We start from the raw sequence: 25,676 nt of genomic DNA, 5'->3' as shown, positions 1-25,676 counted from the left end.
TAAAAACTAAAAAATAACCTCAATTCATATGTGCAAACAAAATCCTATTTATAAAATTATAACGAGATAAGACTCTCTACTTACGAAATTATTATATTACTTACATTATTACATTATTATGTTGTCTGCTACGAACAAAATTAGGGGACGCCCTACCCCCCACACGGAAGCCGAGTTGACCTCTATTTATAGGTTTTCATTGGGCTTTAATCTTGTAGTAACTAGTCGACCATTACATCTAAATACAATTTTGATCAAACACAAATACACAGATAGCCTAGTATCCTTGTCTCATTGGAATTGCATTGTATTAACCATCAAGTCTTGCAAACACCAAGCAATCAAAAGCCAAATTATTAGGGTAAGATAAAACTGTTATCTACACTAGCAAAGAGAGGTGCTGTCATTCAACTACCAGAAAATAGGGAGGCATGTCAAAGGCAAACAACAATACAGAACAGAATCCTGCTTTATGAGTAAAAATAGACAATTCTGGTAACATTTTCAAGTAGGCATAGTGATGTTACACAGATTATTCAGTCAGAATCATGTCTTCTCTTCCGCTTGTCCTTCTTGCTTCTCCTCTTATCGTCTGAATCACGAGAATGTCGTTTATCCCTTTTCTCATACTTTTCGTGTTTCTTCTCTTCGCCCCTCCTTTTCTTCCGGTTCCTTTCATCATCTGAGTCTTCTGTGTTCCTGGTTGTTGGAACTGGCACAGGTGCCTCCATCTTTTCCGGCAACTCATCCTTTAAGTTTGGTTGAAGAGAACTAGACTCTTCCCTAGCACAGGGCAATCTGCAATACCATAATTCCCAAATTATTTAAGATGAATTTAGATACACTTGCTTGTATATTATTTTTGGATTGGGGGTACGGGTAATGACCATAAAGGTTGAGACTCAAACAATTGGCAGCATGCCAAGTCAGTCAAATCAACAGAACCATGTTCAGAGACGAAGAAAATTTGCTTTAGGGTTGAGGAATAGGAAGTAGGTAAGCCTTGAAAAACCTAGGGATAAGATTAGATGGCTACTCACAGAATTAACCCTGACTTAGAAAACGGCATCTAACACAAAAGCATAATGATCAGACAAAGCATAACAAAAACCCTTTCTTGAATTGGAAAGTGTAGCATGAAAACAGATAAAGAGACTCAATTTATGTCATACCTAGAAAAACCAAGACCCTGAACCCGAGCAGCTTCAGCATGACCCGCACCCAAGTCTTCAGCTGTAGAGCCTCGCTTCACGAGTTCAGAAAACTCATGCTTATCTAGTCGAGTTCCTCGAGGTTGGTTAGCACGCTTCGGAGCCAGGCCGAGAGCCTCCCTCATGGCCTGCTCCTCCTCTTCCTTAATCTTCCGTATCTCTTCTTTAGCAGCCTCGGCATCTGAACTCAGAGAATTCTTATCCCTGGTGTACCAGTGTAGATCCTTGCCTATATATTTGTCAAAAGGAATATTTCATGACATTCTTTTCCAAAGAGCATCTCAAGTTAATCAGTAACAATGTAGAAGACAACAATAATCAAGTATCACTTATCAAGGAAAACCCCAAAAGAAACTTGGGAGTAATGCGATAACAAACCTTGCAGAAAATCAGTACAAAAAAGAATTTAATTTACATATGAGTTTCTAGGACCCAGAAAACGCCAATACACAATCAATAGATGTTTCTGCTGTCTAAAGGCTCTCACTAGGAGAGTTGATGAGATTGAAAAACTAATTAACATGGACCTGTTCTCCCAGCAAATCCCTTGATATCTTCAAGGGATTCTCTTTATCTTCTCTTGCTGACAGGAAAATTTTAGTAGTTTGTATACAAAATTTGCACACGTTATGAGTCATGTTGACACAAAATGAAGCAGCTACTAGTGTTTACGGAAGCTTCTGGAGGAAAACCTCTTATCCTCCAGATGACTGGCCTCTTATGTAAATTCTGGAAATCACAAAAAAGGGCACCACTGACAGAAAAAGGCTGTGCATATAAGCAAGCAAGCATGCCAAGCAAATATAATCTGTTAAATCACAAATGTATGTCATACAACTACCATTTTTTAAAGGGGTAATAGCAGTAAAAAGCCAAAACTTTTCATGTTTTTGCAATCTAATCCAAATGTTTCAATTTTGGCAATAATGTCCCGATTTGGTGCAATTTCATCCCAAGCCCAAATCCGATTGGAGAGGTGTGTGCCTTTGCCCAAGTGGCACACCACCTAGCATTTTAAAACATTTTGAGTGGGCCCCACATGTATATGTGCAAAAAAAAAAAAAAAAACTATGTTAAATATATATGTGTTATATATATATATATATATATACAGAGAGAAGGAAGGGCAGGGGATGGATGATGGAGGTGGCGGCTGATCTGGAAGTTGGAGCAGTGATGGAGGCCGATTTGGAAGCAGGAGGTTAACTGGTTGCCTCTTCTCTGTAATTTTGGAATAGAAGTTTTGAGAGAGAGAGAGAGAGAGAGAGAGAGAGAGAGAGGGGCTCTTCTCTTTAATTTTGGGCATTGGAGATTTGGAAATGGTGAGAGTGAATTGGGTTTCTTCCAATTGCTATCTTGTGTTGGATGCATGAGGTGGGAGAGTGGGCAAAAACCCAGAATAATTTGTGCCATTTTGGCCACAAAAGAAGACAGAACCACCAATGTACAAAAACAGTTATAGTAGAAGAAGAAACAAGACGACAACAGAATTCTCCAAACATGGCCGCCGCTGCCTATTTCAAGATCTCCCCAATCATTTCCATTTTGTTTGCTTTCTCCTTCTTGCTTCCTCTGTTTCATCCCACTTTGGCGACTACAGCCAGCTCAACCAGACTTTCAAGCCAGGCCACAAGCAGAAGAAGCTACACATCATTAGAGCTCATCTCAAGAAAATCAATAAACCCTCGCTCAAAACTAGTTAACCTCCTCCTCCTTTGTCACCTCCTCCTTCCAGATCAGCCTCCATCGCCGTCTCCAGCTTCCAAATCAGCTGCCACTTCCGTCGCCGTCCATCCCCTACCCTTCCTTATGTGTGTGTGTGTGTATATATATAACATAGTATTTTTTGTTGAAACATTTGTAATAGATTAGCTAGAGAGTCTTGGGAGGGCATTTATGTCACAAGTGTATTCGGTATTTACTTGGTTGTTTTTTCTAGAAAGTTGGTTAGTTGTAACGACCCTATTATAACGGTCGGACATGTCTTGTTTGATCCGCCCCTTATGTTCTATAAATAGGGGGTCGTGAGGTCTCTTTTATCATTATGTTTTCATTCTATCTTGAGAGAGCTATGCGAATATATGCTGTGTGAGAGAAAAGCTGTTGAGTGCTTTGTAATCTTGGGTTAACTCTGTATCACCTGGGGATAGGGCTACGAGAGAGTGTTCTACAGTGCATGTAATCGTTCTTGTGATTCAAGATAGTGGAAAAGAGGCCTAAGGCAGTCGAGATGTAGATTTTTGCCAAGGGAACTGAACTAGGATAAACTTTTGTGTCTTTGTGTGTAAAGTTTATACTGTTATTCTTCATTTCTTGTTCCATCTATTGTCTATTTACTTTCGAGGGTTGAGTGTTTGAATAAGTGAGACGGAATCTGGGATTACAATTTGGTATCATAGCGAGGCGTCTCTACCGATCAAGAACTCAAGAAACTCAAGGGAAGGAGACGAATTCCAATAGAAAGAAATGGCGTCAACTTCATCAAGGTATGATGTAGAAAAGTTTGACGAAAACAATGACTTTGCCCTCTGGAAGATTAAGATGGAAGCCCACCTTGGCAATCTTGGCCTTGAGGAGGCGTTGAAAGAGGAGAAGGAGATGTCAAAGACCCTCACGTCAGAACAGGAGCAGGAGATCACCAAGAAGGCCTTCAACACTCTAATATTGAGTCTGGGTGACAAAGTTCTTCGGGAAGTATCGAAGATGAAGACAACAAAAGAAATTTGGAAGAAATTAGAGAGTCTATACCTAAAAAAGACCATGTCCAGTTGTCTCTACCTTAAAGCCATGTTCTTTAGATTTAAAATGCATGATCATCAAAAACTTCACGATCACATAGATGAATTTAACAAGCTTTGCTTAGATCTTGAGAACAAAGATGTAAAATACAATGATGAGGATAAGGCCCTAGTTCTACCTCACTCATTACCTAGGTCATATGAGACTTTTGTAGGCATACTGAAACATGGCAGGGATAAGCTGTCCTTGGATGACGTAATTGGTGCCCTTAACTCAAAAGAATTGAGGTTTAAACTAGATGGAAAATCCACCCTCGGAGATGTCCTATTAGTAAGGTCTAAAAGCATGAGAAGAGACCCTAGATGTAGAGCAAAATCACAATCTAAGTCTAGGACAGGAAAGAATCCCATACGATATTACTATTGCCATGAAGGAGGACACATTAAAAGACATTGCCCTAAGAAAAAGAAAGACCTATCCAGTAAGGAGAGTGCAGAAGGGGGTGTGAATGTGTGTGAACTAGGGTATGACAATGCTGATGCACTAGTAGTTTTTGAAAGAGCAAAAAAGTAATGAGCGGGTTATGAATTCTGGCTGCTCATTTTATATGACCCCTAAGAAGCATTTGATGCTAAATTACCAAGAAATAAATGAAGGAAAGGTCTTGCTAGGCAATGACCCTGAGTGTAAGGTCCTCGGAGTGGGTGATGTAAGATTAAAAATGCATGATGGATCTTATAGAACTCTCACTATAGTGAGGTATGTTCCAGAACTCAAGAGAAATCTGATTTCTCTTGGTGAGTTGGATAGAAATGGCCTAAAATTTAAGAGTGAGGGTGGAGTCTTGAAAATATCAAAAAGATCATTAGTGTGCATGAAAGCAGTGCTGCAGAATGGTTTATACCTTCTGCAAGCAACCACCTTAAGTGATGAAGTTACAGTAGCAAGCAGCAACATCCAAAATCAGGCAAGGTTGTGGCACTTAAGAATGTCACACATAAGTGAGCAAGGACTCAAAGAACTTGCCAAACAAGGAATTTTGGGCATGGACATGTCACTGAATTAAGTGTGAATCTTGCATTTATGGCAAAGCTGTCAAAATAAAGTTTAATAAAACACCAAAACATTAATCCAAATCACCCCTAGACTATATTCACTCAGATTTGTGGGGGCCAGCCCAAACCCTAACCCATGGAGGCTCTCGGTATTTCCTGTTAATTATTGATGATTTCTCTAGAATGCTATGGGTTTATGTCTTAAAATCTAAGGATAATACCTTTGAACAAGATTTATAATGGAATAAGAGTTTATTGCTCTTGATAAAACTAAAGAGAAACTCAAATGGCTTCAAAATCTCTTAGAAGATATTTCGTGTTGGCCAAAACCAATGCCAACTATTTGTGTCCATTATGATAGACAATCAGCAATCGAAAGGGCACAAAGTAGTATGTATAACGGTAAGTTTAGACATATACGTTATAGACATAATACTGTTAAACATTTACTCTTGAATGAAATTATTTCCATTGATTATATAAAGTCAAAGGAAAATATTACGGATCTCCTAACCAAAGGCTTATCGAGAGAGCTTGTGTATAATTCATCAAGAGAAATGGGCTTAAAGCCTTTAAATATGAAAGAGTGTAATAAGAGTAAGCATACCTAGTTGATTGGAGATCCCAATTTTACTAAGTCATATAACATTCTTGGTAGGACTTGAAAATTATTATTTCTTGTTTATTTCTATAATAAAAAAAAAAAAAAACTAACTATAGTGTGATAAAGGGTGAGCAATGCTCTTAATGATTTTATATTTTGGTATACCAAGTGAAGTATAGCAAAATACTTTTAATGAAAGGTGGACAGATCATAAACCAAGTCTAAATCACCTTAGAGTGTTTGAGTGCTTAGCCTATGCTCACGTTAAGCAATACAAGCTTGAACCTAAAGCCAAGAAATGCCTGTTCATTGGTTATCCCACTGGTGTAAAGGGCTATAAGCTGTAGAACCTTGAACCTGAAGGGCCTAGAACAAGTCACAAGAGATGTGACATTTGATGAAAGTACTACCATGAAATTAGGAAATAAGAAAACCCAGCATAATTTAGAGGAAAAGGGAGAGACCATAGATGTGGAAATTTCTGGAATAGGGGCTGACAATACCCAAGAAACATCTTGAAACGATTAGGACCTGTATGAACAAGTCCAAGAAGGAGATCAGGACTAGGACTCAACTCAATGAGGAGAGTGAAGGAGGAAGTGATGCAAACTGTAGCCTAAGTGACCAGCCAGACCCTTCTAGATATAGTGTAGCAAGGGATAGGCAGCCTAGGACCCAAAGGCCTCCCCAACATTTGGCTACTCAGATTTAGTAGCATATGCCCTTATTAGTGTATTAGAAAGTGTAGGAGATGAATCCCTCACCTATGAAGAGGCAATGGCCTTTAAAGACTCTGAAAAGTGGCCAAAAGCCATGAAGTCAGACATAGCATCCCTTAGGAAGAACCAGACTTGGGATCTGGTTGATAGGCCTAAAGGACAATGTATAGTGGGCTGTAAATGGCTGTATAAAATCAAAGAAGGTGTTGGAAAAAACCCTAAACCTAGGTACAAGGCTAGGTTGGTTGCAAAGGGTTTTACCTAAGTACCGGGAATAGATTTCAATGAGGTTTTCTCACTTGTTGTGAGACATACATCAATAAGAGTGTTGTTGGCCATCACTACTCATTTAAACCTAAAATTGGAGCAAATAGATGTAACAACAACCTTCCTTCATGGAGACTTAGATGCGAGAATTTTAATGAATCAGCCTAAAGGCTTTGAGGCTAAAGGAAAGGTGGAGAAGGTGTGTTTGCTTAAGAAATCCCTTTATGGGCTTAAGAAATATCCAAGACAATGATATAGGAAATTTGAAAATATTATGTTGAAGCAAGGGTATCTTAGAAGTTCCTATGATTGTTGTGTTTACTTTAAACATGTTTCACCTAGCATCTCTATATACTTGCTTCTCTATGTGGATGACATGCTCATAGCAAGTCAACCCGAGCAAGAGATCCAGCTATTAATGCTAAGGTTGTGATTAGCCTCTCATTTTAAGTTGTCCTTGGATCAATTCCCAAAGGATGAGGAAAGTAGGAAGGAAATGGAAAATATTCCATTCTCGAGTGTTGTGGGAAGTTTAATGTATAGTATGGTATGCACTCGGCCCAACTTAGCTCATGCAATGAGTGTAGTAAGTTGGTTTATGGCAAATTTAGGAAAATCCCACTGGAATGCAATGAAGTGGGTATTTAGATACCTTAAGGGATCATCTAAGAATGTCTTATCTTATGGTGGAGCTAATATAGAAGATCAAGCTAGTATCCTAGGGTTCTCGGATGCAGATTATGCTGTGATTTAGATAAGAGGAGATCCACATCAGGGAATGTATTTAAGTTGTGGAACTCTACAATCAGTTGGAAGTCTAGTCTCAAACATGTGGTGGCATTATCTACCACCAAAGCTTAATACATAGCTATATCGGAAGCTATGTGGCTTAAGGGTCTAGTTAGTGAGCTCCTAGGGATAAATGTCAAGGCAACTTTGATGTGTGATAGTCAAAGTGCCATTCATTTGTCTAAAAATCAGGCACATTATGAAAGGACTTAGCATGTAGATGTTAGGCACCACTTCATTAGAGAAATAATTGAAACGCAAGATGTATTTCTAACTAAAGTTTCAGGTGAAGAGAATGCAGCTAACATGTTTACTAAAGTTGTACCTATCGCGAAGCTAAGGCATTGCATGAAGATATTGCAGATTATCCTAGATGCTGATTAAAGGGAGTAGCATGGCAGTATGGAAGGGTGCAAATAGCCGTGAAGTCTTGAGGAAGCCTAATCTAACTCAAATGGGTGGAGATTTTTTGTTGAAACATTTGTATTAGATTAGCTAAAGAGTCTCGAGAGGGTATTTATGTCAGGGGTGTATTTGGTATTTACCTAGTTGTTTTTTCTAGAAAGTTGGTTAATTGTGACGGCCCTATTATAACGGCCGGTCATGTGTTGTTTGGTCCGCCCCTTATGTTCTATAAATAGGGGGTCATGAGGTCTCTTTTATTATTCTGTTTTCATTCTATCTTGAGAAAATTATGCAAGTATGCGCTATGTGAGAGAAAAGTTGTTGAATGCTTTGAAATCTTGGGTTAACTCTGTATCGCCTAGGGATAGGGCTGTGAGAGAGTGTTCTACAGTGCATGTAATTGTTCTTGTGATTCAAGATAGTGGAGAAGAGGCTTAAGGCAGTCTGGATGTAGGTTTTCACCAAGGGAACTGAACCAGGATAAACTTCTGTGTTTTTGTGTGTATAATTTATACTGTTATTCTTCATTTCTTGTTCTATCTATTGTCTATTTACTTTTGAGGGTTGAGTGTTTGAATAAGTGAGGCAGAATCTGGTATTACATTTTATTTTTTTTTTCTTTACACGTGTACACGTGGGGTCCACTCAAAATGTTTTAAAATGCCAAGTGACGTGTCACCTGGGCAAAGGCACACGCCTCTCCAATTGGATTTAAGTCTGGGATAAAATTGCACCCAATCGATCAAATCGGGACTTTATTGAAAAAACTGAAACGTTTGGATTAAATTGCAAAAACGCGAAAAGGTTTGGCTTTTTGCTGCTATTAGCCCTTTTTAAAAATATTTTATGAGTATGTCATACGACTACCACTTTTTAAAATATTTTATGAGTAAATCACCATACTAGCATAAAGCAACGTAAGGCTGCAAAAAAAAAAAAAAAAACCACCCTCCCCAAAACCCTCAAAAATCAGGGAGCCTCTTCCGCTAAGGATGCCTTTTAAATAACCCTACTAGAATCAAGCTTTCCACATCAACAAGGCTTCAAAGCACATATTCATCCTACCCTTTCGTTTATTTTCTTGTACCCATAGATTCCTTTCCGTTTTGTAAAAAGTGCTCCATGAGACAAAATGAGCCTTCCTGGCATTTTGTTTCCCATCAAAAGCATTCTTAAAGTATCATACACCAACTCTATTTCCATAATCTTCAATGTCCTATTTTTGTTACTTACAACTTCCTTCTCAAGAATGAAACAAATATGATTTACGAAAAGACAGGAAACTATGAGACACAACCACTGATCATGTGCTCCCTAGATGCAGCAGAATATCAGTTCTAAATTACAGATAAATTATGAAGTACTAAATAGATATTTAATTCAACAAGGAAAAAAAGTTTATTTATAAGCACAAACTATAGTAATCATGTATGACTAGTTTTACAGTTATACAAAGCATGTAAGGTGAATAATTTAAAGCAACATTTTCTCAAACATCAACAATCCCTAGAAAAGAGGCCAGCTACAATCATGCCCGCATGCAAAAATTTGATCAATAGGAAAAATGAAACTAAAAAAAGAAAAAAAGAGAGGTGCAATATAATACCTTTTTGCCATCTTCCAACAGGAGCTTTGATACTGTGACCAAGATAGTTCTCTCGATGTTTATCAACCTTCACATCATCCCAAGTAAATTCTGCATATTACCAGGCAGTAATACATCAAAACATCCATTTTTTATATGGTAAGTTGTGCTAAGCTGGCTGATGAAACATAGATAAAAAAGAATACTGAAGGCAATAGGAAACTTCCAAATGCTAATTGGCAACAGTATGCCTTTAATGCTGAGGCTGAGCAGAGTAAATGCAAACAGTATCTACCCTCACAAGCTTCTTCCAACCATGACGTTTTATCACGTCAATAATCCAAAAGTGTCAATTCCTTTAGCTTAAGAAATTGTTCCAATTAGAGGACTTTTTTGATAAGTGATTTCCAGGCTAGCAAAAAAATTAACCTCTAGCCCGGTTACCGCATATCCCTCTTGGTTTGTTTGGATACTTCATCCTCTTGACACAAGCCTAACATTGTAGATGAGCAACTTCATAAGGAAGCGAAAGGAAAAAGTTAGCAAGGAGAAAACTTAGACTCCATCATATTAATTAGATTCCCCTCATATATTAAATAAGCATAGAGTAGGAGCCTCAATGAGCACCCACTATGAATACGAACCCTGAGCTGCTGGAGAATAGCTATCTTTTTGCCTTTTGCAACCTTATCCATCATGTAGTGTATTAAATTTTTTCAGAATACTTGTGTTCTCCTTACTTAGCCATGTATGTTCCAACTTTAGTAATATAGAGGACTTTTTTGCAAACAGTATCTACCCTCGCGAGCTTCTTCCAACCATGACGTTTTATCACGTCAATAATCCAGAAGTGTCAATTCCTTTAGCTTAAGAAATTGCTCCAATTAGAGGACTTTTTTGATAAGTGATTTCCAGGCTAGCAAAAAAATTAACCTCTAGCCCAGTTACCGCATATCCCTCTTGGTTTGTTTGGATACTTCATCCTCTTGACACAAGCCTAACATTGTAGATGAGCAACTTCATAAGGAAGCGAAAGGAAAAAGTTAGCACGGAGAAAACTTAGACTCCATCATATTAATTAGATTCCCCTCATAGATTAAATAAGCATAGAGTAGGAGCCTCAATGAGCACCCACTATGAATACGAACCCTGAGTTGCTGGAGAATAGCTATCTTTTTGCCTTGCAACCTTATCCATCATGTAGTGTATTAAATTTTTTCAGAATACTTGTGTTCTCCTTACTTAGCCATGTATGTTCCTACTTTAGTAATATAGCTTCCAGTTAATGTTGTCAACTGCGTCCACATATATGGGAGCCATTAAAATATTAGAATGTCCACATATCTTGAACCACCTTGTATACAGCTCTGCCCCCTATGGACTCCAAGTGTATTTTCATCCAGTAACCAGAGCACAAGCTCTGAAGACTAGAAGTGGGTTAGTCAATTAAAAGGTTAGAATAAAGTGTTAAAAAGAAATTAAAGTGATATCTTCAATAAACTATTTGAGCAAGGACAATCAAAGCCCATCCACAAAAATATGTATCCTGACCTTAACTTATTCACGAACCTAATTCCATGGTAGTAACCACCCGAAGAATAAAAGATCTCAAAGTGGTAAAACAGTACAAGCCCGTTATGAAGGAAGGAAAAAACCAACATATATCACAATACTGAGTGGGGTTGGTTCATCGAATTAGAAGTTTTAGTGGAAAATACAAAGAAGAACGCACAATTTTCCAAACTTCAAGCATAGATCATAATACATGTGATTGCCTGTGATAGATGAATTAACAACAACAACAACAAAAAAACGGGGTCAAAAGGGGTTCTTCTTTCACTGTTCTCCTTCAATTAAACTCTTCACTTCAACCCAAGGGACTCTCGGTTCTGTTCGGAGCCATCGAAGAGCTAGCTATGCAGAAACATGCAGCTATAGGCATGGGTCCACACATATATGTATAATATAATATGACTATCTATGTTGCAGATGCGTAACATGTAGAAATCAGAAACCCTAGAAAAATCGAAGAATAAATAAATCAGATAACTCACGATCTCGACCGCCACGAACGCCGCCCCTGGTCGGATGATACATTCTCGCGCTGTCTCTCTCTCTCTCTCTCGGAGAATTTGACGATAATCTAACGATCGGAGATGAATTTTTCTGGTTTTTGCGTTCTTCTCTTCACCTTGTTTGTTGCCTGGGGAAGGGGGCCAAATGGGAAATTTGATATTGTCGGTGGGGCGAGCAGAAAATGGTAAGCGAAATTTTTATTTGCAACGTTACTTTTTGCTGTTCGTAATTCATTTTTAATATTTTAAAAATATTTTGAGATAAAATTTTATATTTACCCTTCATTTAAATCTTTGACGCTTAATCACTCATCATTACTCTTCAAGCGCATGCACCCACTTTCTCACTCACAGCGCCACAACCATTTTACTCACCTATAATTGAACATTACTCAACCACTATTATTCAACATCGAGTATTACGCAGCTATTATTATTTAACACCGAATATTATTCAACTCAATTCTCTTTTTCATAGCCAATTACCAGTTATTGTCAGTGATGGAAGATTATTATCCGCAAATATTTACGCTGGATTTTGACAACGAAGATAATGAGTATTCCTATTCCGGCGAGAAACAACACAATTTACAACATCGATCACTAGTTCAATCACATAATTTACACACAAGATGGATGAATTAAAATAATAAGATTAATTAAAAAATAGAAAAATAGCCTTTCAGGGTGCCTTGAAATCCCGATCCCCAGCATTCTGGGTGTTCGGGGAACCCTGGTGTTGTGCCATGTAAAAAGAATAAAAATCAAAAAATCAAAAAATAGTGAAATGGAAGAAAGCTGGCAGCAATTTGTTGCTGCCAGCTGGCAATACTTGCGGCTGCAAAGCAGCCGCAAGAAGTAGCAGCCGCGAGGTGCAACCTCGCGGCTGGCTCGGCCTCACGGCATGCAGCCGCGAGGCACAGCAGCCTCGCGACAAGGCGCCGCAGCCTCGCAGCCGCACGCCGCGATGTGAAGCCTCGCGACTACCCGCCGCGAGGCACAGCAGCCTCGCGGCTGTTTGCCGCGAGGTGCATTCTCTCGGCTGCATGCCGCGAGATAAAGTCTCGCGGCAATTTGCCGCGAGGTGCCTCGCGGCAATCAGCCGCAAGAAGTTACTGCCTTGCGGCAGTGTTGGCCGCAAGGCTCGGGTGCCTACGGCTACATCGTAGCAGCTCCCCCCATTTTCTTTGGCTTTAACCCATTGAGAAAATGCCCCCCATTTTCTTTGGCTTTAACCCATTGAGAAAATGCCACGTGTCGGCACCAGACACTCTTGAGATCCGTCCCCTATAAATACCCAACTACAGGACATTAATGAGGACTTCCAACTTCGGTAAAACTAGTCACTTTGAATACATTTTTACGATTTTCCTGAATAGTCATTGGGATCCGAGACTGACTTTGGCATCGGAGGGCCTTCGCGGGAGAAGATTCCCGCGAGCCTTCTAACACATTTTTTGAGCATCAACAGGGTCAAAGTCTTGCGGCAAACCTTGCGACGAACCTAGCGACGAAGGCGAAGTCTTGCGGCGAACCTAACGGCGAAGGCGAAGTCTTGCGGCGATCCTAGCGGCGAAGGCAAAGTCTTGCGGCAAACCTAGCGGCGAAGGCGAAACCTTGTGGCGAAGCTCGAAGCTTGTGGCAAAACCTTGTGGCGAAGCTTGTGGCAAAGTCTTGTGGCGAAACCTTGTGGCGAACCTTGTGACGAAGCTTGTGGCAAGGGCTAGTGGCAAAGGGCTAGTGGCAAGAGCTAATGGCAAGAGCTTGTGGCCAAGGCTAGTGGCAAGGGCTTGTGGCAAAGGCTAGTGGCAAAGTCTTGTGGCGAAACCTTGTGGCGAACCTTGTGACGAAACTTGTGGCAAGGGCTTGTGGCAAAGAGCTAGTGGCAAGAGCTTGTGGCCAAGGCTAGTGGCAAGAGCTTGTGGCCAAGGCTAGTGGCAAGAGCTTGTGGCAAAGGCTAGTGGCAAGAGCTTGTGGCAAAGGGCTAGTGGCAAGAGCTTGTGGCAAAGGCTAGTGGCGTCGAAAACTTCAGACGAATCCTTGTGGCAAGCATCTTAACAGCAAACTCCCTTGTGACAGCATCTCTAACGGCAACCCAGCTTCACCCAACATCAAGCTCGAGTGGACCCCACACATCACAAATTTTAATTGTTGTATTTTGGCAACAACACCTGGGGTTTGGTGGCAGTCAGCCTCCCCAAACCCCGGGGTTCGGGGAGGTTGATCTTTTTTGAACGCCACGATTTGGAGGCATTCCTGCTAGCTACTATCGGAGCCAATCGTTGCCTTTGAATGCTGGCGATCAAACTCAAACCCTAGGGTTTAAGGACTTTGAAAGCACCCCGAATCCATGGATTTAAGAAAAATCAATTTTCCTGAACCCATGGGTTCAGGAAAATTGATTTTTCTTGAATCCATGAATTCGAGAGAAACTATTATATATTATATATATACACATTATAACTATATACATATATATAGCACAAACGTGATTTTACATATAAATTATTTCAAATGAAAGAGTCTTGTCACGTGGGGATTGCAAATGGTCAAATCCAATCAAATACAACAATATTTTATAACAATGAGTTCATATTACATACATATATATGTTGTGTTTCTCTTGAATCCATTGATTCGGGAAAAAATCATTTTTCTTGAATCCATAGGTTCAGAAGAATTATATTTTCCCGAAGTCATGGATTTGGGTGTTTTCAAAGCCCTCGAACCTTGGAGTTTCGGGTGTGATGATGGGCAACCACATTATCTCGCGAAGAACAAAACACTTAGCTGCAAATAGAATTTTCCTAAATCTTTATTGCTTGGCTTATGTGATTCCGACGAGAAAGCGAGGAACTCCAGCGAAAAAGGCGGGCGAGGCAAGCGACTTTGGCGACGACGAGATGGCAATGGTCTGAAGAGGGTTTGCTGCACGTGGGAGATATCTTTTGAGAGATGGGTGTTTGGAATATAGATGGTTACAAAAAGTAATCACTTTAGTTGCAAATAGCAAAAACTAACATTGTACTTACGCTTAGTTGCAGAGATTAAAAATTTTGGTTGCAAATAAAATTTTCCAAATAGTAATGAAAATTTACCAATTTTTGCCTCTACAATTACTTTTTAATATACCTAAAATATTATCATTTGAAAATTTATTTTTACCCTCTCTATTGTAGCCACTTTCTCCCTCGATAAACTGTTTGCGAGCTCCCATATGTGGCCACTCATTCACACAAAAGACAATGTATCTAAATACATACACACACATATACAGATACACAGTCACATAGACACATATATACACACATATTTGGAGGCAACCATATCCGTCGACGTCAATCGCCTTCCATGGCCTTCTCAAATCGCAGGGTTCGGTCACCGCCGGAAGGTATGGCTACCGCCAAGTGTGTGTGTCTGTGTATATGTATATATGTGTATATATATATATACACACGTGTGTATGCGCCCATATGTGTGTATGTATATAGGTGAATGTGTGTGTTTGAATGTATGGATATATGTGTCTGTGTGGCTATATATCTATATATGTGTGTTGCCTTAACTTATTTATGTATAGTATCCTAGCTATTTTGTTGTCTATAATATCTTATGTAATAAGAAACTGATGTTATTTCTTGCATTTAAGACCTATTTAAAGGCAACTGACCAGTTTTAATTGATTTTCCATTCTGATATTGGTCTAGTTAGAATCAAGGGGTGGAGTTTTGAGTCATTGACTTATAATGCATTAGAGCATCTCCAATGGGGAGTGGCATCTGGGGTGCCATTTCCATAACCGCCAAAATGGCACCCCAGATTAAAAATTAACTACTCCAATGAAGGTGGGATATGGGGTTGTAAAATTGCAACAACTCTCTTTGGGTGCCATTTTTGCAACCTCTGGAGAGAGAAATGCAAACTCCAATAGTCATTTCTAATTGGTCTATTTCAACTTTTATCATAAAATATTGATTATTTGAATTTAAAATATTAATGATACCTCTATTTTGGCACTTACCATTGGAGCAGATTTATTTTTTGGAAGTGCTATAACACTATTCAAAGTTATAAATAGGTAATTTAGCACTCCAAAATAGCATTCTCCTTAAAGACTCATGTAACATTTACGTCTTCATTCACCGATAAATATTAATGAAGTTTGATAAAAATTTATAATTACTATGAAATAAAAGATATGATGCTTTTATTAAAAATTTAAAAATCAATTTTAAACTGACAAAATATTTTTTAAACTGAATAATTTATTTTTATATTTAAAAATTTACTTAAATCAGTTCTTAATCTTTCCAAAATGCCCATAACACTAGTTTAACCCATGATGAAATGCATTGGGGTGCCATTTTGCTGTTTTCGAAACGTTCTATTTTTTAAAAGCAAAAAAAAATCTCTAAACTATTTTTATAATTTTAAAAATATTTTATGATAATTTATTATAAACGCATTTTCATCTACAAAGTCTCTTAAAATTGATTTTTTTTACATCTTTAAATTAAAAATTTTATTTGAATTATTTTTAATTTTTAAAAATTATTATTTATTTTTAATTAGGAAATAATGATTAATTGCTAAAAAATATATATTTATATTTGTTTGAATAACTATTTTTTAAATAAAAAATTATATTTATAAAACAATCCTTATATTTTATAAAATATCAGTTTTCTTGTTTTTATTTTGCATTATATTTATTTTCTATTTATATTTTCGTGTAACTTAGAGTTCAACGTGACTCTCTCTATATATAAATTTTAAAAATTAATTAAACGATTTTAAAATTTAAAAAGGGTATATGAATTAAAAAATTAAAAGTGAATAAATTCAGATGGATTATCCAAACGCAACGCATCCTTATCTACGTAGCCGCCGCCACGCATATATATATAAGAGCAATCTAGGGTTTCTTTCTTTTTTGACTTTATCTCCAGCTCCAGTGTGGCCCCATCACCACTCTCGAGATCATCAAGCCTTGACCTGACGCCGTTTCTACATCTTGCGAAAGCTCTCGAACCGATCATCATCAATGGCAACGCGATCCACCTTTGGTTCCGTTTCGCGAGCTTGTCGTTTCATGGAGAGAACTCGAAGCCCCGCGGCCTCATCCTCGGGCGCTCTCCGCTACTTCAGCGACGACAAAGGCCGCGTTCTCAGCGAGGAAGAGCGCGCTGCTGAAAACGTCTACATAAAGGTTTTTCAATTCCTCCGATCTCTGTCCTTTTTCTCTCTCTGTGTAATCTGTAATTCGTATCTGGTGGTGGGTTCTATTTTCTTTGAAGTTTCTTGCCGGATTTGTGTAGAAAATGGAGAGGGAGAAGATGGAGAAGATGAAGCGGAAGGCTGAGAAAGAGAAAGCAGAGAAAGAGAAGGCTGGCAAGGTATATTATCGGGTACTCCTTTTTGTTTTTTAATAGTTTGATCTTATAATTGTGTGCTGGTTTCAATCTCTATCCTATGCTTGCTTACCGTTTAAATAACAATAGTAACAGCAATCCAGATGGAATTGGCGATTGCATGCTATGTAAATGTAAGTTGGAAATTAGTATTTCTCTGATATGTTGGCCTTGCCAAATTTGCGTGAGTTTATTACTGCAATCGATATAGGAGCTTGTAACGATAAGGAGTTGAAAATATAGGAGACGGAAGTTGCAAAAATATCTAAAACAAAGACGCAAATGGTGTTTCAACAATTATTTTGGGGCATTTCAGACTTCTAAAAATATATGTTACGCCCCACTTTGGAGACTACATTAAACCTGACAGTAGAATAGACATAATGCTGCCTATGCATTGATTTTTGAAAGTTCAATAAAGCATGCACACAAAGATAAATTTTTAGTGTAAAATATTGATAAATTTTTAGTGCAGAATATTGATCTGCTTATGAACATGGCTACCGTGTAAGTTTGCATGCTATGCTGCTGCCAATCCTACTGCTATGATTTGCCAATTATTAGGACTTCCATGAGGTAGAGCCTGTAGGAACCCTGAATGCATGTATGTGCACCCCATCCCCAGTAGCTTTAATATAGGGGTAGGCTTCTGCTGTATCCTGTAAAGAGACTTGACTCTTAAGTTCCATTAACCTGTAAAGAGACTTGACTCTTTAGTTCCATTAAGTTGGCAAGGAAAAAGGAATGAAAAAAAGAGAAGCTCAGACAATTATTTTGCAGTGATGACTCTAGTTTTTCAATGTTCCTTTGAATTTATGCAATCTATTCCACAATTTATCGTGCAAGAAATTTTATTTTTTATTTTAATATTTTTAACTGTTAACTGTACGAGATCCTTTCCTATTTATCATTCTAATTTATAACCAATTAGAATTCATGTAACAGATCCTTCCTAGTGGGATTAAGCCTCGGAATTGTTGTCATTGCTGTTGTTGGATTTTGAATTCACAGTCAGTCCCCAGTTTCAGGATTGCTAGTCTGGTTTATGCTTATCTGCTTCTCTATTAAACCAAAGGCTGTTCAATTATTAATACATGGAAGTATAGCAAATTGTTTGCTTATGTTTCTTTTCCTTTATTTTTTTTTTGGGTTGGGGGAAGAGGCTCTTATTTTATTGTTTCAACCCCAATAAACTCCAATCATCCACAATTTCAAATTGTTAGAGAAATCACTATCAGACATGTTTGGTTGACCTTTTTACAAATTGAGCTAAATGCAGCTGAACTTCAAATATTGTGTACTTTATGTATGCATTAATAATATCTATAGAATAATAAATAGATTAAAAAGGAAGAATCAACTTCCCGTCTTAATCACTATAGAATAATATCTATGTGTACTTTACTATTAGCATGATTATGTTGGAGTTCCTTTTATCTTTTTCAAGTTTGCACAATTGATGTTGATAAATGCTGCAATTTAGTGCTCATGATTAGACGCACAGCCTCCATATTATTGAGGAACTCTAATTATAGGATGTGTGATTACTTAGTAGTACATCTCAGTTTGTTTTTGTAGACATCCAATTGCATCTTATCCTTACTACGTTAGGATTGGTGGCATGACATTCATAATGTTAATTGACTTTTAAAAATTATATTAACAATACAAATCCATGCAAAAGATCAGTGACAAAATGGTACACCGGATGTCCCTTTTGCAACCCTCTAGCAAGAGAAAGATGAGTTGATAATTCGAGGTAATTTGCTTCAATGGACTTTCAAGAGCAATGAACTTGTTTCTAATTTTCGCAATTTGTTGCAAGTGTTGAGCCTCTTATTATCCTTGCAATCTTAGTTCGTCCCCACTCATGAAAGCAGCCATTGACATTTTACAGTGTACTATTAATTTCTAAATGGTAATGAATTTGATATTTACACTGTAATTCTTGTTCCCCGCCTGAGTCTTACAAGTTTGACATATTTGCTTTGCCAGAGTGCTGAAGAGGGTCAAAAGAGCTGAAGGGAGTGTCTTTACTGACCGATGAACTCTTGATCTGAAAGCCTCATGACGAATAAAAGTTTCCCATGGCTGAAATAACTCTTGATAAGAACTGTTCCTTTGTATAAAGTTTGGCTTGTAATGGATTATTTGCCTGGCTGTTCAATGCAGTTCTTTTTTTTGGTTTGGCTTGTAATGACTTGCCCCCTTTTTGCTCGTCTTTTCCTCGACTCAAATGGTCCTAAAAATTAATTCCATGCGTTGCCCATAATGAAATACTCACTCCAGTTAAACCAAACCATAAATAGTTTTCTTTTTTCCTCCAAAATTTATTCCCCCCCCCCAAAAAAAATAAATAAAAATAAAATCTTAAATCAAATCAAATTAATTGGTTTGGTTAGGTTTAACGATAATTTGCAGCGAAGAAGAACGAGGTGGTGCTGGATTGGGTTTGGTTTTTCACCATTTAAGTTCTAATTGCAGTTCTATTAGTTTGATTGGTTTGTCTTTGTTTGGTTCTGTCTTAACAACTAAAAACAGTTTGGTTTGGTTCTAAAAAAAGTCCATTATCGCAATTGACAATTTGTTTTCTAAATTCTTTCAAATTATCCTGCACGCATCCTAATTCCAAGCATAGTTACAATAGACTTTGATTTCTAAATTATTAATCTGATGGCTAACCAGTATAATTTTTCATTAGGGTATAAAAAATTTATTAAATTTCAATTAATAGTCATTAAATTTTAATTTAGTAGATTGTTTTATAACTATCGTTAATTGCCTCTAATAGAAGTTAACTAGATGTTAATGTGACTAATAATATGAATAGTTAAATAGTATAAATAGTTATTAAATTTTATATAAAAATATAAAAAGATCATTATACTTTGCATTAAAGTACAAAAGCATCAGTATTTCCTCTAATTAATAATAGTTATGGATTTGTATCCTAATTTAAAGTTTAATGATATTTTAGCTATAAATTGAAGGTCAGTAATCTTAACTTCTCTCCCACAATCCAGTCTGAAAGGGCAGCCAAAACAAACAAGGTGTATTAAGAGCGAAAAATGGAACATTTCATTTCAAGTGACTATATATATATTAGTGTCACAGAACAACCAGTTGTTAAGAAGGCCTTCCTTCCCATCATTATGGTAAAACTACAAAACCCTTTTCAATCTCTTATTTGTAACTGCTAAAACTGGAAGAAGAGGAAGAGGAAGAGGAAGCTCTGCATTGCATCTCAAAAAGGGCTGGTTTTTCCTGCTACTCAAATGGTTTCCTTAAACATAAATCCTTTCGGAGCCCCATGATCCAACTGTCTTGGGCTCCCCCTGTTTCCCTACAGTTTTGTCCGTCCAAACGGTCCTCGTCGGGACCAGAAGAAGAGCTACCGGCTCTGGAGGGTCTCGATCGCCTTCTTCCATTGCATCGCTCTTTGCTTCGCGTCCTCAAATGATAAAATCTTCTTTGGCTGTGTAACACAAATGGCCAAGTAAGTTCAACAAAAGGGGGGTTAAAGAAATGTAGTGAAAAACACTGGCTGGAGATGTACTCCGAGGATTGGTTCTGTTGGCTTAAGCAAGTAATCCTAAGTGATGATAGATCATGGTTACCAAGTATAGCTCGACCAGGGTAAGATACATGTCAGGGACAGGAAAGTGAACTTACAGTACAAATCTTGAAATGTGAAGGGCTTGTGACTTGGATGGATAGCTCATTAGGGTTGTCAGACCAGGGTATGTCTTTTCTAATGATCAACTTTGAAGGATCCACATACATCAGCTTGGGCTTGTTGGTTAGGATAAGCTGAACTTTCTTGTTGGATAGTTTCTGAATCTTCTTTACCATCGAGATCATAAGGAGGGATTCATCGGGCTCTAGAAACTCCTGCCTGTGAAAACGCGATAACAATCAGTTAGATAAGCTACTAAACTAATTCGCCGACAGAGTGAAACTTGCATTAATGCTATCCCTATAATGTGCATGGACTGTCACAAGAAAGATTGAACAGTCACAGAAGCTATCAGAACCCATGAACTTCAGATCAAAAACAGAAAACTGAGAGATCGAAGGAGGAAGAGAGGAAATCAGGGAAGAAGAAGCTTAAGATAGATTCACAAAAGCAAGCTATACGTGATAGGGTTCCCAGTACCATCCTAGATGAAGTAGCTTACATCAATTTTGACCATGTTTCAGCTTGCAGCTTTCGTGTTAAAGCACAATTACCAGTGAGGAAGATGGCACTCGTCTTAATAAGACGAGAACCTGATCATCTCATGGAATTGATTTGCAGTTCAGATAACTCAATCTTGACACCGGTTTCTACTTCCTAGTAACAGGAAAAGTCGATTGCAATGATAGAATTAAAGGATGCTTGATAGTTACCATTTTGAGTCAAAGGACTCGATTGAAGCTAGCCTTATTCTGTTGCCAGCTTCTGAAGAGGATGCAGAGCCACTGTTCGCATCAATATCCTGAATATCATCACTGTTACTTGAATGAGCATAGAAGAATCGAGACAATCTTTAAGGAAGATGATCAAAGTAGACCAACAAGATGTTAACACTAAACCAAGAGAAATAAGGATAGAAGTATACCTTTTGCGCCAAGGCAAGTTTTGGGGGTGATTGTGTACTTAAGTTCTTCCAGTCAACTCCCTTGAAGAAGGGATGCGATTTCAGGGAAGCGTAACCATCAGGGCCGGCACCTGGTCTTCTGCTGGGGTCAGTATCCTTTCATGAACGGGAAAGTTGCAACATGCAGAGAAGATGGTGTAAGCATCTCTATATCAGAAACTGAGAAAACGATGGATTTCAATTCTTTGTTAAATTTACTAGAGATATCTGTTTACTATCTGAATCATGCTAATGCTTCTGCAGGTTTAAACTGAAAGGAAGCTATGGATGAGTTGCAGATTACCAGCAACCGGTCAATGAGATCGCTAGCAGCTTCCGAAAAATAGTTTGGAAATCTGATGTCTCTGGCAATGATCTTTTGAAAAATTAGCCATTCACTTGCATCTTTAAAGGGAGAACTGCCAGAAAGCATCTGGTACAAGGTGCAGCCAAGTGCCCAGAGATCGTTGCTGTTTAAATTTGTTCAAATATGTTAACCAACAGAGTTGAAATATGAAACCATCTGGCCTTTTCATTCGTTTGTTTTACTTATCTTTTTAAGAGCCATCAAGGACAATTACCCAAAGGTTGCTGGAGAGGAATTTAGAACTTCTGGGGGGACATAAGCAGCTGTTCCCACAAAGGTGCATGCTTTGTCATCTGAAAGGGCATCAAGGACAACGGCTTAATGCATTCATGTAGTGATATGTTCTTCACTTCATTATGACAAGCTCACCTGACGCTGCGTTAGGGAGGATTGTAACGCGGCTGCCCTGCATAGGCTTCACACTACCAAAATCAGCAATTTTGATATGTCCTTCCGCAGTGAGTAGCAGGTTCTCTGGCTGCCATTCAAGACACTATTAGCATGCATTTCCCTTGTGGCCAACAGCCAGTGCATCAATGGCGTGAATTACCTTGATATCCCGATGTATCAATCCCATACCATGTATGTACTCCAGAGCATCGATAACTTCAGCTGCATAGAACCGAGCTTCATCCTCTGATAGACGGCCTTTCTGCATACAAGACAATGGTAAAGAAATTTGCATTTTTTCAGTGATTTTACATTGGTAGAGAAGAAGGACAAGAGTGTCACAACATTTCTTAGATGCCCTTACTCTGGTTATTTGATCAAACAGTTCTCCACCTTCACAAGACTCGAGCGCCATGTCTGAAAGTGTAATCAGAGGTACCAATCATGATCATAGTATTGACAAAGAGAAAGACACATTCTGTGTGAATCTGGAGGTAATGAAACTTCAACTACACCTTGACCAAGAGTACGTACACAGGGAAAACGTATCTTGAAATGTGAAGAAGAGCCTCACAATGCCAGGATGGTCCAACTGGTCGATTACAATGCGCTCCAGCTTGACGTAAGCAGTTTTGTTTTCTTTGGTGATGAATTTCTTGTCCATGATCTTCAAGGCGTATACAGTTCCTGTATCTTTCTTCCTTGCTTGCACAACCTGGTGAATCGTATGGCAGGCAAATGTTGGGAAGACAAGTTAGGGATGAATGACGAAAGGCATCCATCCAAGAAGAGAAAAGCGAAAAACTCTAGACATGCGAGGGATGGAAATGGGAGTTTGTGTTGCGAAAACAACACCCTGATTGGAAGTTATCACCTATCAAGTACTCTCGTGAAACTGATCCCCATATCAAGTAAGTGATTCAAATTATCGAATGGAATGCGATTTCATATCAACATTATGCCATATAGAACACATTGCTAGCGATATGGTAGGGCAATCAACAGAGTTCCGATGTCTCGAAAAGGCCTAGCTAGGTTCATAGTTCTTGCAAGATTTTTACCAGATTACATCTGAAAAGCTCTATGACTGATTTCAGGGATGTCCCAGTAATTTTTAGCATCCTCTCTCTCTGAGTTAACATGCTCTCTTTCTTTGGATTCTTATCTACTGCCAGTCCCAAGCCCGGACATTGCAGATTAATTACAATCATTTGGCATCATCACCAACAAACACACTTGAAAGATGATCCTAATCTCCAGTTTTGGCCCATTGATAGGCTGCCATTTATGAATCTCCATTATTGGTTCTTGAAACCACCAAACAGAATACAGATATCAGACAGAATGTACGAAAAGCTAGCCAACACCCAAGAGAAAGCATAGAGATGACGGAAACCCAATACCCACAATGTTCCAATGATCATAAATCAGATTATTGCAACGAATCAAAAGACCGAAAAGAACCCAGAAACGTTCAAAAGGAACCCAGAATTCTGACCTTGGAATAAGAACCAACGCCATAGATCTTGCCCAATTCAAAGTCCTGGATTGTGAAATTCTCCTGAGGAGCCCTGAATGCAAAGCTCTTGGATCTCAAGGGATTCTCATTGCTGGATTTGTTTCGCTCGGTCTTCTTCTTTGAATCAAAATCTTTCTCCATGTTAGATTCTGGCCCTCCTTCAGCCTCTGCCTCGGCCATGGCCAACATCTCTCTCTAAAACTTCCCTACGAACATCTAACCATAAACCATAAATACATTTTCTTGTTTCTAAAGCTCAGTTTCTCTCTCATCTAAAAATAGCCCCCCCCCCCCCCCCCCCCCCCTCTCTCTCTCCCCCTGTGAAAATCTTGGAACAAGAGAAGGGTGGTTCACGGGCTCCAACGAAAAGAGGAAGCAAGACCATTGAACAGCAGAAGAAGAAGCAGAGGGGGAGGAAACCGAAACCAATTTCCCATTTTGAAACAATCTGATGGACAAATAAAGCCGCCGTTTTGAAACAATGGCTAAAGTAGTAGTAGATGACTGTTCCTCGTACAGATAGATGTTTGTGCTTGCTTTTGTCGTTGTATTTATACCTTTGCATCGGTACGATCAAACAATCAATGTCTGTAGCTTGTTTGTACGCTGGTCCATGCAAGATTGGTGGCTTTGGTTCATAACCCAGAAACCTCGAAGCATTATTGGAGGTTAGTCTGTGGAGATCTCATCCAACCCCATAGATTGTTTGCCAAATGGAGATAATCGGGTTATAGAGTCCTGCGGGTAACTTTAATATATACTCAATGAACTTAAAAATATAATTATTTGTTCATTAAATTTTGAATTATTATTACTTATTTACTGACTTTACTCAATGTTAATCATCTATCACTCGTTATATTATCCTCTGATCTTGAAATAAGTGGCGAAACTATAAATTTTAGATAGGATGGGCAAAAATTAAACCCTAAACTTTAAATTCTATCTAAAATTAAATAATATAAAAAAATAATATATATATTAATAAATAATACAATCGACGTATTTTTATATTTTAATAACGTTGCATAATAATATCATTATTAATTTTATTAAAATATCTATTTTTTAATATATACAACTAAGTTGTCGTTTAATCATTAATTTTCAATTTGATTGCGCAGCCGAGTCTTAATAAATTTCATGACAGATTGTCATTCAATCGTTGATTTCCAATTCAATTACATAGTTGAATTTTAACAAATTTCATGATAGAAAATATGTTTTCTGCCATAGTTTCAAATATGTAACTGATAAATTTGTAACAAAAAATAAAAAAAAATTAATCCCTTTAATTAAAACATAGTTAAAAAAATGGTCAATGGAGATTAACATATACAAAAGAAAAGTAAGTTAAATTTTCATATATCTTATTTTTAATTTTCGGCCAATATTGAAAAAAACACTTACAGTGGGCAATCACTCGATATCCTTATTCCTATCGACCAAGAAACACAAAAAATCAATCAAATCTAACGGCCAAATTTTATAAATCTAAGTTTAAATTTTTGGCCAAACCCAATAGACGTAAATGCATTAGAAATTGCCACAAACCATCGTGGCTGGTGACTTTTTGCAATAAGAGCCAATCCCCCGACACCCTTATCTTCATCGACTAATATATTTAAAATTTAGAATTTTTAAAAATTCAGGGCGGGCATTTAGAAAAAAAAAATAAAAAATACTAAATTATTATATATAATAATTTCTTTAAAATTCCAAGGTGGCAGTTGCCCACCCTTGGTTGCATGTGGCTCTGCCACTGTGTGGCTAGTGATTTTTGGCAATAAGATCCAATTACCCAACACCCTTATCTTCATTGACTAATATATCTAAAATTTAGAATTTTTTAAAAATTCATGGTGGGCGTTTAGAAAAAAAAATAAAAAATACTAAATTATTATATATAATATTTTTTAAA

The 25,676-nt window shown here is 37.9% G+C and overlaps 3 protein-coding genes and 1 long non-coding RNA gene across 5 annotated transcripts; 2 read left to right on the top strand and 2 right to left on the bottom strand.

The window, feature by feature from the left end:
• Positions 1-337: 337 nt before the first annotated feature.
• On the bottom strand, positions 338-11,623 carry LOC127798352 (uncharacterized). Its single transcript, XM_052331867.1, has 4 exons — positions 11,429-11,623; positions 9,396-9,485; positions 1,173-1,440; positions 338-798 (listed from the first exon to the last, which is right to left on the bottom strand). Exons 1-4 carry the CDS (start codon positions 11,469-11,471, stop codon positions 537-539), a joined length of 663 nt encoding a protein of 220 aa, XP_052187827.1. The 5' UTR covers positions 11,472-11,623; the 3' UTR covers positions 338-536.
• Positions 11,624-16,377: 4,754 nt separating this feature from the next.
• LOC127798492 (uncharacterized protein At2g27730, mitochondrial) lies at positions 16,378-19,057 on the top strand. The gene is made up of 3 exons (XM_052332090.1): positions 16,378-16,658; positions 16,768-16,845; positions 18,856-19,057. The coding sequence occupies exons 1-3, from the start codon at positions 16,494-16,496 to the stop codon at positions 18,880-18,882; spliced, it is 270 nt and encodes an 89-aa protein (XP_052188050.1). The 5' UTR covers positions 16,378-16,493; the 3' UTR covers positions 18,883-19,057.
• A 1,136-nt stretch (positions 19,058-20,193) lies between these two features.
• On the bottom strand, positions 20,194-23,944 carry LOC127796517 (3-phosphoinositide-dependent protein kinase 2-like). Of its 2 annotated transcripts, XM_052328682.1 has the most exons (11): positions 23,735-23,944; positions 22,771-22,951; positions 22,601-22,653; positions 22,397-22,498; positions 22,216-22,324; positions 22,061-22,139; positions 21,784-21,949; positions 21,462-21,596; positions 21,250-21,338; positions 20,533-20,755; positions 20,194-20,335 (listed from the first exon to the last, which is right to left on the bottom strand). In XM_052328682.1, the coding sequence occupies exons 1-11, from the start codon at positions 23,942-23,944 to the stop codon at positions 20,252-20,254; spliced, it is 1,431 nt and encodes a 476-aa protein (XP_052184642.1). In that variant the 3' UTR covers positions 20,194-20,251. The 2 variants fall into 2 exon arrangements, 1 of the variants encoding a protein (XP_052184642.1); XR_008022016.1 differs by lacking the exon at positions 20,194-20,335 and having other exon boundaries at positions 20,713-20,755; positions 21,250-21,351.
• On the top strand, positions 21,506-23,771 carry LOC127796518 (uncharacterized). Its single transcript, XR_008022017.1, has 3 exons — positions 21,506-21,637; positions 21,744-23,147; positions 23,334-23,771. It is a non-coding gene; the product is annotated as an uncharacterized LOC127796518 (long non-coding RNA).
• Positions 23,945-25,676: the final 1,732 nt, after the last annotated feature.

The sequence above is a fragment of the Diospyros lotus genome, chromosome 3 (genome assembly GCF_014633365.1).
Source record: "Diospyros lotus cultivar Yz01 chromosome 3, ASM1463336v1, whole genome shotgun sequence".
NCBI lineage: Eukaryota > Viridiplantae > Streptophyta > Magnoliopsida > Ericales > Ebenaceae > Diospyros > Diospyros lotus.
The sequence above is the reverse complement of the archived record's forward strand: the minus strand, read 5'-3'. Positions and strand labels throughout refer to the sequence as shown.